A 14,296-nucleotide genomic window follows, 5' to 3' on the forward strand; every position below is an offset into this window, starting at 1 on the left:
CAGTATAGAAGTATAGAAAAATTGTTTAAATTGTAGATTTCTCTATAAATTGGAGTAAGACATTATGTGCCCCATATTGAGACCCTTAAAACTGGATCCAAAATGTTAGAACACTACTGAAAAACTACTTCTATGCTAAATTTCAAACATAACCCAGAAGTAGAATGGTATGATACATCCATATGTGTCTATCATGTGGTCGTTTATGATAAACTCTACATGTGTATCATTGATGCACATGAAAGTTCTCCCACCAACTTCCACAAGAATCGTCAGTTTGCCATGCTTGTTTTATCTCTTCCCGCTTGTGCTTGTTTTTTCTTTTTTTCTCTCCCTCCCTTCCTTCCTTCTCTCCTTGCTAGACTAGAATTTACTAACTCATAATTTTATTTTCTCTTTTAAACAGTAATTTTAACTAAGCTCATCATTTCATCATTCATAGCTGTTCAGCATTCTGAGCAAAACAAACTTTGGCATGTGGATCAAATTCCAAATTTAGGTTTCAAAGCACTAGAGAAAGTCCCTTTGGAAGCAGTGAAGATAATCTGGCTTTTCCCTGTAAAATAGGTGGTAAATTTAGAAATAACTCATCTACTAGAGGAGACTTAATGTTTAAAATACTTTTGGTAAGCTAGCTAAAAATATCTGTCAGAGTAACTTGGAATGGTAGGATTAATTAAGTTGTTGCATGACTGCTTTTTAAGTTCAGCTTCCTTGGACTTAGTTCCAACTTAAAATACATTAAAAACACTTAATATACAAAATTAATGCAAGTTAAGAAATTACAGCAAACATGAATCTGCATCATGAGATAGTGAACTGTTGACAGTAGAGAAACCATCCACCTATAAGCACAGAGTGGATATTTTGTTGACATTAAACCAGGATTCGTCTTTGGAAGCATCAGTTTCCTTAAACAGCTACGGATTGGAAAGGTTAATTTTTAAAAGGTCTTAAATCGGTTTTATCTTCCACTTGATAAAGCCCCTTTTCTGGTACTTGGTGGCTGTGCCAGAACACATCCAATTAAATCTTGAGACCTGGTCCAGGATTCAGAGCTACAGTCTGCTACAGCCAAAGACTGCAGGGTGAATTTCTTAAAAATTACATCCTTTTTTACCAAGAAGATCCCCAAAATATTCCATAGCAGTCTGTTATCTAATTCCTGGCCCCATGATCTTTGACTCTGCTTCTGTGGGGGAGTCTGGGAGCAAATGCTGGAGTGTTAGTGATGCTTTGGAACTCGCTGAGCATGCTAACTGTACTCAGTGAGGTGCTTATTCTATTCGTCATATTGGTAGGGCCCTTTAGCTGTTGCTGGTTGTCTAGGTGTCTGAGTTAATGACTTTTTTTTTCTCTTCCAATTACATTTAAGAGGATTTCTTATATATATTGCCACTTCTTAAGTATGGTTCTCCTTTCATATTCCTTACTGTACTCTCTTAGTCTGATCTAGAACGGGGTTTAGTAAAGCTCTCAAATGATACCCACATTCTCATACTGTTTCCATCTGAACTTCTGGATTCAGTCTGGGTCTTACTAAATATGGAAGAATCAAAATCATGACATTTCAGTGCTGCACTTTATTCTGAGTTCAGTGTGTTGGTGAGTGTGACCCAGGGGCCACTGCCAGCCTGTGTACCTTCCCCGTGAGGTTTTTGCTGCCAGTGGGTGGCAGCATGACATGGGTGTTGGTGGACTGCCTGGGCAGGCCCTGTACACGTGGGTGCGGGGGGTGGGGGGGGAAGGCAGATGGACATGAATCAGAGCAGCAACTGTGCCTCTGTAGATTTCTACTTTGGTCCTGATGACTGACTTGGCCTCTCTTTAAACTACAGTTGACCCTTGAACAACACAGGTTTGAATGATACGGTTCCATTTACAGGCAGATTTTTTTCAATAAATAAGGTATAGTACTGTAAATGTATTTTATGATTTTCTTAGTAACCATTTCCTTTTCTCTAGCTTTATTGTAAGAATATGGTATATAATATATAACATACTAAATATATGTTCTTCATTTGTTGATGTTATCACTAAAGTATCTAGTCAACAGTAAGCTGTTAAGTAGTTAAGTTTTGGGGGGATCAAAAGTTATACATGGATTTTTGACTCTGTGGGAATTCAACACTCCTAATCTCCATCCTGTCAAGGGTCAACTGTATTTCAAATTAAGATATAGCTACTTTTAAATAGTTTGCTTCAAAATACTTATCTACTATGTTTTGGACAGTACTTGGTGGATAGGGAAGGCAGGCACACTAAAATAGTATTTGTATGTATTGCTAACAAATTATTTCCTATTTATACCAGAGCATCTGTTAGAAATACGATTATCTTATTGCATCATGAGAAAGTTATCTATAAAAGTGTTACAATCATGAATTAGTGCAAACGTGGTATCTGAAGGCATTTGGATGACCTGTTTTCCTGTTCCTGGAATGGAACAATAGTTGGCACCCCAAACCTGTGGGAGGCGAAGGAGGGATGGGTGGAGAACAGAGAGCTGGCCTAGAGTTTGTGGAGTAAAATCTTCCCTGGGAACAAACCATCCTGTTTGGATAAAGTTTACCTGTGAGTTTTTTGTTTTTTTTTTTCCTTTCCCTTGCTTACCTCAGATAACCTCTTGCAAGTGAAATTGTAGAAATGACTTTTGCATATATGTTCTTCTTCTTTTTTTTTTTTTTTTCAGATTCCCCTACCTGTTCCTTGACAATCCTTTTGTTTTTTCATTTCATTAAAATATAGTTAACAGGGATCCCTGGGTGGCGCAGCGGTTTGGCGCCTGCCTTTGGCCCAGGGCGCGATCCTGGAGACCCGGGATCGAATCCCATGTCGGGCTCCTGGTGCATGGAGCCTGCTTCTCCCTCTGCCTGTGTCTCTGCCTCTCTCTCTCTCTGTGACTATCATAAGTAAATAAAAATTTAAAAAAAATTCTTTAAAAAAAAAATATAGTTAACATGCCATGTTATTGGTTTCAGGTACAATATAATGATTCAGCATTTCTATATATTAGTACTCATCCTTGACTGTCTTTAAAGAAGTTCAGTTATCAACTATTAATTTAATTTAATTTTATTTTATTTATTTTATTTTTATAAAGATTTTATTTATTCAGGAGAGACACACAGAGAGAGGTAGAGACACAGGCAGAGGGAGAAGCAGGCTCCACGCAAGGGAGCCCGACGTAGGACTTGATCCCAGGTCTCCAGGATCACACCCTGGGCTGCAGGTGGCACCAAACTGCTGCGCCACCAGGGCTGCCCTCAACTATTATTTTAAATGAACAGTTTTACCATTGTACCTTGGTTTCTCTGTTTCTGTTTATACTGCCCTTTCATTTTAGTAATTCCTGTGTGCATCTGATGTTTTCTTCATAGAAATGGAGTTCTTGCTCACTGATTTTATGGGCATGTACCTTAACTTTGAATTGCACTATCAGATTTTAAAGAAAAATTTTCCCTAAGTAACCATTTTATTTGCACCTTTTATTTCTGAGTTACAAATCTTGCACCATATAATTATACTCATAATCCAGATATTATTCCAAGAAAGCAATTCACTTAGAAAGTGTTTAAAGGGGGATCCCTGGGTGGCTCAGCGGTTTAGCACCTGCCTTTGGCCCAGGGAACGATCTTGGAGTCCCGGGATCGAGTCCCATGTCCGGCTCCGGGTATGGAGCCTGCTTCTCCCTCTGCCTGTGTCTCTGCCTCTCTCTCTCTCTCTCTCTCTCTCTCTCTCTCTCTCTCTCTGTCTATCATGAATAAATAAATAAATCTTAAAAAAAATAATAGAAAGTTGTTTAAAGCAGGGTTTTTGTTTGTTTTTTGTTTTTTTGGTATGCTTCTCTATTAGAGGTTAATACATAACAAGTGAAAATGCTTCTGCATGTTAGCTGGAACAGTTTAAAAGTACTCATTTTCCCTACTTGTTCCGTAGAGCATCATAAGAGTTGTATTCCATGACAGACGGCTACAATATACGGAGCATCAGCAGCTTGAAGGCTGGAAGTGGAATCGTCCAGGAGACAGACTTCTTGATTTAGGTACGAGTGGCTGTCAAAAGAGAGATGAAGGCAGTTGTTTAGGTGTGCCTGGTGGGTAGGGAAGGCGCCATGTATATATACCTGCACCACGTATAATTGTGTGGAGAGAGTTTTGGTGTTAGCAGATCCTGTGTGCCTTGAGTTGTTCTATGGTTTAGAAATGAAGTGGGCTTTTAGGGCTAAAAGAACCTAAGCCAAGAATTTGGGGTTTAAAATCATTTATTTAATTCTCAATTGGCTCCATCCATCATATGTTGAATAAAATGAGATAGAAACCATGGTGAAAGGGATGCCTGGGTGGCTCGTGGTTGAGCATCTGCCTTTGGCGCAGGGCATGATCCCAGGGTCCTGGGATCAAGTCTTGCATCGGGCTCCCCTCAAGGAGCCTGCTGCTCCCTCTGCCTGTGTCTCTGCTTCTCTCTCTGTGTGTCTCTCATGAATAAATAGATAAAATCTTAAAGAAAAGAAAAGAAACCACCAGCCATCCTGGGAGAAAGTCTGATAGGCATTAGGTGGGTTTCAGTGTTAGCACCTGTTGAGCCGTTGACAGGGAAAGCATTGAAGGGAAAGGTTCTGTGTGGAGCTGTAATAGCTTCATTTGAACATAATTATAGTAAGTTGTAAGCTTTTTAGTTACTCGTAGTGAATGAGTTTCTATGTAACTTTTTTTTAAAATACAGATATCCCAATGTCTGTGGGAATAATTGACACAAGGACTAATCCAAGCCAGTTAAATGCGGTTGAATTTCTGTGGGACCCTGCAAAGCGCACGTCTGCTTTCATTCAGGTTTGGAGTTTTTATGTTATTAGAAGCATGCTAGCTGAGGCATTTAGAAGGCCATAGATGAGATTGAGTTCTTGACACATGAATGTATCTTCTTTAAGTGCTTGTTTGTAAGCTCTTTTGTAATGTTTTCTATTTTACATACTTTTAAACTTACATATGTATATGCTGTTAAATTGTACTTAATCTACTGACTCATTTATAGACTAACATATAAAGACAGTCTGGTATGTAAAGCATTATTCAAATGTTACTTTTACCATTGATAGTGACAGTAATCAAAACTTTTATTGTTCATTAGATACGTTTCTCTTGAACTTAAAAGCTGCTGTTTAAAATAGAACGGGAGTGGGGTACCTGGTTGGCTCAGTCTGTAGGATGTACGAATCTGATCTCTGGGTCGTAAGTTCAAACTCCACATTTGGTGTAGAGTTTACTTAAAAAATTAGAATAAAAGGGTGGGATTGAGAAAAGTGTACAGTTTCAAGATTTTCTCTCTAGTATAAAGACATTCTAATATTGAAAATTTCAAACCCCACAAAAGTAAGAGCATAATAATGATGAATCCTCAGGGTACCCATCATCTGGCTTCAGCAGTTAGTAGTAGTTTCCCTTGTTTTAGTTATTGATGGAATACTTTAAAGTGACTCCCAGGCATTTAATTTCACCTATAAATACTCAGTTTGTATCTCTAAGAGATGAATTTTTAAAAAAACAATGTATGTAAAATGCAATCAGTAATAGTTTTTATACCTTGTATACGAGAAGGTAATCTTTATGTAGAAAGGGAAATTGCTTAATTGTTAATCAGCATAAGTCTGATTTGTGTGAACTGTAAAGAATATTTGTTTTTTAAGTATCTGTAGTATTTTGTGTTTCTTGTGATTTACCAAATACTACCAATAATCACTAGGGGCATGGTACATGTTAGTTGACATCATGCTGGGATCGGGAGAGGGGCAGAAGTTGTGGGAAATGAGCGTTGTCCTCAGTGAACTTTGAAGGTTGACAGAAGAGTTTGGATTGATCCAAGCAGGGTGAATAGTGGCCTTGCTCCAGGCGGTCTCACAGCTGGTGTGTGTAGACACAGCAGTAAGCTGCTGGGCTGGCTAGAATCCAGGTGGTGACAGAAGAGGGCAGACAACAGAAGCTCTCAGCAGTGAGGTGTTGGATGCTGTGGACTGAGCCAGGGAGTCCGGATCTGAGAGCATCATTCAGTCCGGAGTGGAGGGTAGGAGATGTACCTATGATCCAAACAAGTCCTGCATTAGACGAGGAGAGGCACTGGACTGGGGAGAGCTCATTGCTAGAATGGTCAGAAAGGCCCAGTTGGATTTGTGAAAGCCGTATGGAAAAAATTCATGACAGCCATCTGGCTAATATGCAGGAGTTTGAAAGGATCTTGAATTTATGGCAGTGGCAGGACATCTGAGAAGGAGCAAAATAGAAGGAGACTCAGCGGATGGTCCGTTGGGTCCCCTTTCAGCTTGAGTTGTTTTTCAGGTACACTGCATCAGCACAGAATTTACCCCAAGGAAGCACGGTGGTGAGAAGGGAGTGCCTTTCAGGATTCAGGTTGATACCTTTAAGCAGAATGAAAATGGAGAATACACGGATCATCTACACTCAGCTAGCTGCCAAATCAAAGTGTTTAAGGTGAGCCATAGAAACAAGGCTTTTAGTTACTGAAGCCCAGTTTTGCTTGGAAGTTGTCCATCTTCAGCCCAGTGGATGAAATCATCTGCTTTGTTTTCAAGCCTAAAGGTGCGGATAGGAAACAAAAAACCGACCGAGAGAAGATGGAGAAGAGAACGGCTCATGAGAAGGAAAAGTATCAGCCGTCCTATGACACCACCATCCTCACAGAGGTAGCGCACAGTAGCGTTTGGTATCCGAGGAGGAGAGCGGTTTGCATATCAGCACTCTCTAAGGAGGAGTTGCGCTGTAGCGGGGTCGGGAAGGTGGGGTGGTAGAATGTTCTTGATGAAATTTGTGGGGAAAGGATTTTACTTAAATTTGGGGGTTTTAATAGATTAAGTTTCCTGGGTGGGGTTGAATGAAGATGCTGAAATCCCAATCAGGTCTCAGACACAGACCTTCAAAACCTTGAAGTTGGCGAGAGATGAAGTCGGGACCTAGAATGTCTGACTTTTTTCACTGCTGGGGTTTTGCATTTTCTTTAACTTTGAATCCTGCTAGTCATACGTTTGTTTAATTGGACTGCAGAGACATAAAACAGGGTATTAGATCTTTCTTTGTATAATGAAAAGACATTGATCCCAATCTTTGGTGTTTGTCCAGATGAGGCTTGAGCCTATAATTGAAGATGCAGTTGAACATGAGCAGAAAAAGTCCAGCAAGCGGACTTTGCCAGCAGACTACGGTGATTCTCTGGCAAAGCGAGGCAGTGTAAGGGACTTCTGCTTCTCTTTTCATTGTGCAAGAAACCTTGTGCAGTGTTAGATATAGGATCAACTTCCACAGAAAAGTAAAGCCAAATTTGTTTTTGATGTCCTTGTCTTGATTTAATTTGCTTTTGTTTAGACTTCCTGCTTTCTGTTTGTTCCTCACTGAGGAAAATTTCCTAAATCTAACACTTTAATACAAAGTTGACCATATTGGGTGGTTTTGGAGGGAGAAACGACACCCAGAAATGTGTTCCCTCCCCGTCTCCTTCCCCTTCTCCCTCCCTTCCTCTCTTTCCTTGGCACACACACTTCCTTCAAGAGCACTGAAATTAATTAAAAATACTTTCTTTAGTAAAATAGTTATCATTTTTGTGTAATTAAAGAAAAGTTTTGCTTTCTCATGTGTATAACTGATAAGAAAATTTCATGGATATTTAGAGAAATGATGGCAGCGAGCTTGACATTAACATGCAATACTTTGTGTCACAATTCCCTGCATGTAGTATAAGAGTGTGTGTCTGTGCTTTTAAAAGCCTGTTTGGCAGCACTGGTAGAAACCTTCGCATCAGTGTTTCCTCTTGGTTCCTGCAGTATGATCTAACGCATCAGGCCAGTCTAGCGCACCTCACTACCCTCAGACCTGGTCCTCCGAGCATGCAGTCAGGGGTTTTGGCTTCGTCAGCTTCAGTGCAGCAGATCCTTATTTTATGACCCAGTTCTTCATTGAACAGTCTAGGAAGGTTTATTCTGTCCTTTAATCTTAGATCACCATGTCCCCACAATAAATGTAAACACAGAGCATTCTATAATTTTTTAAAGTAACCGTCATCATATATATCAATGGCCACTCTCTCCATCATGGCAGTGCTTATGCTATCAAGGTGCCAGACAGGGATTTTCACTCTTACACATCTGTGTGATTCTCTGGAGGTTCTGCAAGTCACCGGCCCTATCACAGGAACCTCATTTCCAAATTAAAGCACTGCATGAAAATAGGCAAGAACCATGCACATGTAGTCATCTGGATGGATGGGGAGCACACAGGATGCATTTTCTTTAACTGAGCTCTCTGGTTGTGTGGAACAACTGTCTGCTCCTTCCCGGGAATGCCCCCTCCAGTTTTATGTTTTTAATCTTCTCGTTTCCCAGCTGAAGACTCACAAATGACTCTTGGTAAACTTTTCTGGGAGATCCTGGTAACTCAAATCAGTTTTCCTCTCTTGTTAGAAACTATTTAATTAAAAGGAATGGGTTCTGATAATTCATAAATTAAAGAAATCTGTTATAATCCAGAGCTTATCTGGAGATGGTAGAATTGTTGGTAAATCGTTAATGATTCTTAACTCAAGCCTAAAGTATGCAAAACGTCAGCAGTTCACTGGCCTGGGATTTCACATCTTCCTGGAGCATATTGCTTACTGCCCTGGGCTGTGTTTGGTTTGGTAAGATACTTCTAGGGGGTGGTTAAAGCTCCTTTTTGAAACCTGTGTGAAAACAAGGTACAGATTAATACCTTAAAAAAGTACACAGCATTTCCTCTATTTCTGTAAGTGTCTACAAAGAAAGGCCAGTGTTGCTCACAGCTCTTGGATAGTGACAATGGTTTTCTTTAGGATGGGAGGTGAGGTTCACCTGTTAAAAGGTGCTATGAAATGGTCCCAACTGCATGGAGGCTCTGCTGTTGGTTATGAAGAGCTGCTACCTGACAAACCCCTTAAGGCATCTGCCAGCCTCTGTCTCCGGGCTGTATTTTACTGGCTCACAAGGGGGCCGCTATTGTCTACGGTCTAGGGTGGGTTGGCATTTTCCAATCTTAAGGGGGAGGGATTTTGTTCACATGCAGCAGAATGGTGCCCACATAAGTCCAAGCCAGCTGTTGCTGGAGCCATCACAAATTACAGACTCAGCACAGTGTAGCATTGCTCACATTGAAGACAGGGAGGCTGGGAGGCATGACAAGGTAGTAGAAACATTGTGAAAGTCTTCTTCAATCTGTCCTTGCCCTCCTGGGTGGAGACTGGAAGAGGAACCTGTGAGACGTGGGTAGGGGGGCCATTTCAGAACCTGCCACCCATTATTCCCTGGGAGCTGAGGCCTCCCAGGAGGACCAGTTTGGTGTTCAGTGAATAGGGCCTCCTATTTATTGGACAAGTTTTAGATGTCAGCTGTTAGCAGCTGTGCTTTTCTACTGTTAAAGAAATCTCGATGTGTGCAAGTGAAATAGGTGTGTATATGGAGGTTCTGTACATTTGGTGGCTCTGCCATATTACTGTGCTGTGTTAACTTGAAGCCTTTTGATGGCTTCGTTTCCTCAGATAGCTGGCAGTGTTAGAGCAGATGTGGAGGGGGCCTGATATTATAAGGTTTACCTCACTCATGTGCAGGTTAGGCTGCGTTGTAGTATTTTGTTTTGGGGGGGGTTGGTGTAGTAAGAAAATCATCTTCCAGCCAGTGGAGATGATGGTGAACATGTGACACCCAGAAAGCTATTAGATCTACCGGTTGGGTTCCTCAGACCGCACAAGCCAAGGAGGTACTGTTTTGTAAGATGAAGAGAGAAACAAAGCCCTAGTTTAAAAGGAGGAAGTACTACTGAAAGATCCTTTCTAGTGAAATTGGTATGTGTGCAGTGAGTTCACCGGTGCTATCCAGCTAGAGTAGATTGCTCTTTAAGAAAGTTGGTAGTTGAAACAACTCTAGTCACTTTTCCCATTTTTAAGGGGGCACATAATGGGTGGTTGTAAAGAATGGGAAGAGCTTGGGATTTCTATTTTATTTTCCTTCTGTCCATACTTCTGTTGGATGTCAGACATGTTGTAAGCACCTGTAACCATCGAGGAGACTAGTTTCTGCCCTCACAGTGCTTCACAGTTTCTTAGCTCGTTCACATTGGGGTCTAGACCCTTTTATACTCAAAATAATTTTGAAAAAGTATATACATATTTTTGAGGTTGACACGAAACTTTTCATCATGAATGTAAACAGTTGCAAAGAAGACCATTTTCTTTTCCACTGCCTATAAATAATTTCATCCCAATATGACATACTTTTATGCCAAAAAACCCTTTTTAAAAAAAGACTTATTTATTTATTTGAGAGAGAGAGAGAGATAATGCATGGGCAAGCAAGTGGGGGAAGGGGTGGGGGGGTAGAGGGAGAGGGGGGGGGGTTGGGGGGGAGCAGATTGCCTGCTGAGTGCAGAGCCCAGCATGGGGTTCAATCTCATGACCCTCAAATCATGACCTGAGGCGAAATCAAAAGTCAGATGCAAAACTAACTGAGCCACCCAGGTGCCCCTGTTTGAAAATCTTTAAATGATCACCCTAGTTACTTCTTTATGACAAACTTACAGAAATTTAAAATTTCCTCTGATCATAAGGCTCATAAGTCAGTTGAGTTTTTTTTTTTTTTTTTTTTTTTAAGTAAACTCTATAATCAACATGGGGCTTAAACTCATGATCCCAAGATCAAGCGTCACATGCTCTGCTGACTGAGCCAGCCAGGCAGGTGTCCCAAGAAATTGAAAACTACTTATTGTGGTACCAGTTTATCAAAACAGCAAATAATATACATTTTGACAAATAGTTGTTAAAAGTAGAAATGTTATTGGAAATGTATCAAGAATGAGGGTAGTAGTATGCACTCAAATTCTAGATGTTTTTGTAGGTAAGAGAAACTTGTTTAGATGTGCTTATTTTTCGTTGAGCACCTGAGTGTCATTCAGGTCTTGGAATTCCTTTTGAGTTATCTGCACAAGATCCCAGTGACCTATTTTTGTATGAACTGGTAGATCATTTCAGTCTGTCAGCTGACAGCAGGTCTCCTGAAGTTTTTGAAGGCAGGAAGTTTGAAGACACACAGAAATGTTTGGGGGTCATATATATTTTTGTTTATCCTAGTATCTTTGAACGGTCTTTTGCTTGGTTTGGGGAGTCTTCTCTCCCCTGTCCCTGGTGAGGTATGACAACTTTTTTGTATAAAACGGGAGAAGAGTGATTTCTGAAGGGTGCCTTGGAACTGTGGCCATCCTCACAGACTCACTCTCGATGGAACGTGAGGGAGGTGGACTCGCACTGTGTGTAGCTCAGGTTGAAAGGCTTGTACTTGGTTGCCCTGGCCTGCTCAGCCCGCTCAGCATGCTTTTGACTCTAGCTTCTTCACGTTTCCTGATGATAACAGTCAGTGCGTCTTTGTATCTTTGTTCTACATTTGGTCGGAATGGTACCTGAAGTTAAAAACACCCTAGCTCACCATGCCCCTTTGGGAAACTGTAAATAATAAACCTGTGCAGATGGGTGGAAAGACATGAGCAGCACGATACATGTTGATGTGTGTTGATGCCAGGCCTGCCTCACTTTGCTTAGGGATTATTAATCTTAGAGGAATCGAGGAATCAGTTGGGTACTAGTGAGGCTGCTCCTTGGGCGAGAGGGCAAAGGTGAGCTAATGGGACAGAGCCACCATCCTGGTCACCATTGGTCTCATGTCACCTGTGAACCCATTCCTGCCTCTGCTGTTCTAAACCTTGATAGGTGCCTGCTACAGAACTCATAAAGAGGAGAGTGAAAGTTCTTGAAAGCCAGTGGTGCAGACATGTACATTAAAAATGCCTGCATACATTTTTGCTGTTCTTATCACTTCAGGTCTCCCTGAGGCTAATCAGTGTGTAGATGCAGGTGGCAGGTAAAGGCGCACAGAAGTAAATTTGCTATGTTTCTGTGAGGTTGCTTGATTGTCAGGTGTCTTGTGTTTGATAACCTCGCATTTGGCCAGACTAGAGAGTTACTTAGAAAAATATTTCTTCTATACACTTCTAAAACCATCTCATTAATTTGTTTTTGTTTCTGCCCTCAGTGTTCTCCATGGCCCGATACCCCCACAGCCTACGTGAATAGCAGCCCTTCCACGGCGCCCGCCTTCACGTCCCCACAGCAGGGCACTTGCAGCGTCCCCGACAGGTACCGCTTTGTGCCGCCACTCCCCTGGGCCTGGCCATGCCAGGCTCCTGTGCTGTTCTTGTGCTCGGCTTCCAGCATCTCCTTTGCTGAGGTTTCCAGTCATGGGAGCTAGCCTCCTCAGTGTGAAAGGAGAAGACTTTTCTTTGCCCGCCAGCCATTTTGCTCTTAGCCCCTTGTGCCTCACACATTCACAGCTGTGGAAATTGTAGAAAAGGAGGTGTTTTTAAGATACATCCTTTGTGAGAGAAAACATGAGTGGAGTCTGTGGGTGGAAAAGGGCAGTGAGTTGTTACAGTGCACTGTGATGTGGATGTGTTCAGGTTGTGTTCGAAGTATGCACCATATCAGACGAGAGCCGTTTTCTGCCCCACAACCCCCACAACACATGATTGATTGATTTAGGTAAGTCTTTAAATTTAAAGGAAAGGCTTTCAGTTTCTAAAAGTGCTGTGGCTTGAGAAATGGTGATGGTGGACTTGTTCTCTTTTGTTCTGCGGCTCTGCTCTGATTGGCATCTGTGTAGCCTGGGGGCTCCGGGTGGGGGCCGGGGTCCTGTGGGGGCCCGCACAGTGCCGGGAGGGGGGCCTTCCTGGGGCTTTTCTGAACGGCCCAAGCAGGTAACCTCAGAAGTTCCCTGCAGTCAGGAAGTTTCCAGCTGGGAAGGAAGGCTTCTCTTTCTTACACTTAGCATCCTGTCTTGGTCAGCCCTGGCTGCCGTGATGGGCTGTAGAGCAACAGAAACTTGCTTCTTGCTGTTGTGGAACTGGACGTGTGAGGTCAGGGTAGGTTCTGGTGAGGGCCCCCTGGGTTGCAGATGCCGCCTGGGTCCTCACATGGTGGAGCGGACACCCCACCTCCCAGTGGCCCCGCCTCGTCATGCTGTCAGGTCAGGGGGACGAGGTTGGTCAGCATGTGCATTTGGAGGGCACACAGGAATTCAGTCTGTAACAGAGTCTGATAAGAAAAACAAAAACCTGCTTTTCCCTGTGGAGATGAAGAGACTGGTAGGCAGTTCATCTGGTAGAGATGTTGGTACTTTACGAGGAGGAGCAGGTGCTTGGACTCTGGTCCGGGAGACCAGGCCCTGGCACGTGCCCTCTGAGGGCGCCACTAGTCTCACAGCACAGGCTGGGATGTCTTGGGTGACGCTATGACCCCGGAAGCAGACTGTGGGCCCGCACTGTCTGGGAGCTGTGCTCCACGAGTGACACACACCCTCCTGTCCCAGAGGGTCAGGAAGGACAATCACCGGTCAGATCATAACTTAAGTCATTGAAGTACAGGTGCTAAGAAAGGAGTCTGAGCCCAGGACCAGGAAGGTGCCATGCTCCCCCATGGAGTTACCTTAAAAACTCAAGGGGGGGGGTGGCACCCTTTGTTCCTTCCTTTTGTTGCCCTGGATTTCCCCCTCTTTTATCATGGGTACATGTATTATTTAAAGGGATCTCACTTTCCATTTTTACTTAGGACCCTTTGTTAGAGCTCCTTATTTTCTTTCTTTCTTTTTTTTTAAGAGCTCCTTATTAAAGTGTGTGTGTATGTGGCAATTTACTGTTAACTGTTTATCTTGATTATTGTATTTTTCCTTACTAAAATGAATGAGTATCCTTCATTTTCCTGGCACCCCTGGAGATAATTGGAATTCTTTTTTAATTGCATTTAAAACTTGCAATTCTTACTACACCTGCTGGAGAAGGAGGAGTCACAAATGAAACAGTCATTTTCTTTGTCCTCATTCCCTGACCAGGGGTGCCAGCATTCTTAAATCACAGATTTATACTCTCTGTCCTCCGATACTATGTTAAATTTACCCAGTTTGATAGCTTTTAAATCTTGATTTAAATATGTGTGCATATGCATACATATATATGTATATATGAAATAATTCTCTTTTCCTTCCCTCCATTCTCCCCAGCAATTCTTCTTCCCCAAATCATCAGGGAGATGGAGTTTCACAGGCCTGCAGTGAAGTAAGTATGTTCTCCCTGAAGCTGCCTGAAGCTCTGAGGGGCCTGCATTTGTAAGACTCTTACAGAGATCCAAGGCATTGTTGGGTCCCTGAGTAGTCAGACCTGTCTTCCTCTTGGGTGTTATTTTTACT

At 42.2% G+C, this 14,296-nt stretch overlaps 1 protein-coding gene across 3 annotated transcripts in view; it reads left to right on the plus strand.

Annotated features, from left to right (window-relative positions):
* The window catches only part of UBP1 (upstream binding protein 1), a 52,955-nt gene that overhangs the window by 26,129 nt on the left and 12,530 nt on the right, over positions 1–14,296 (plus strand). For 2 of the 3 annotated variants that reach the window (XM_055321397.1, XM_055321399.1), the window contains exons 4-10: positions 3,940–4,045; positions 4,726–4,832; positions 6,333–6,485; positions 6,587–6,697; positions 7,131–7,238; positions 12,092–12,195; positions 14,111–14,165. In XM_055321397.1, coding sequence (XP_055177372.1) covers positions 3,940–4,045; positions 4,726–4,832; positions 6,333–6,485; positions 6,587–6,697; positions 7,131–7,238; positions 12,092–12,195; positions 14,111–14,165 — 744 coding nt within the window. The remainder of the gene's footprint in view (positions 1–3,939; positions 4,046–4,725; positions 4,833–6,332; positions 6,486–6,586; positions 6,698–7,130; positions 7,239–12,091; positions 12,196–14,110; positions 14,166–14,296) is intronic. The other variant, XM_055321398.1, reaches the window with a different exon arrangement.

Source organism: Nyctereutes procyonoides, unplaced genomic scaffold (assembly GCF_905146905.1).
Source record: "Nyctereutes procyonoides isolate TBG_1078 unplaced genomic scaffold, NYPRO_anot_genome, whole genome shotgun sequence".
NCBI lineage: Eukaryota > Metazoa > Chordata > Mammalia > Carnivora > Canidae > Nyctereutes > Nyctereutes procyonoides.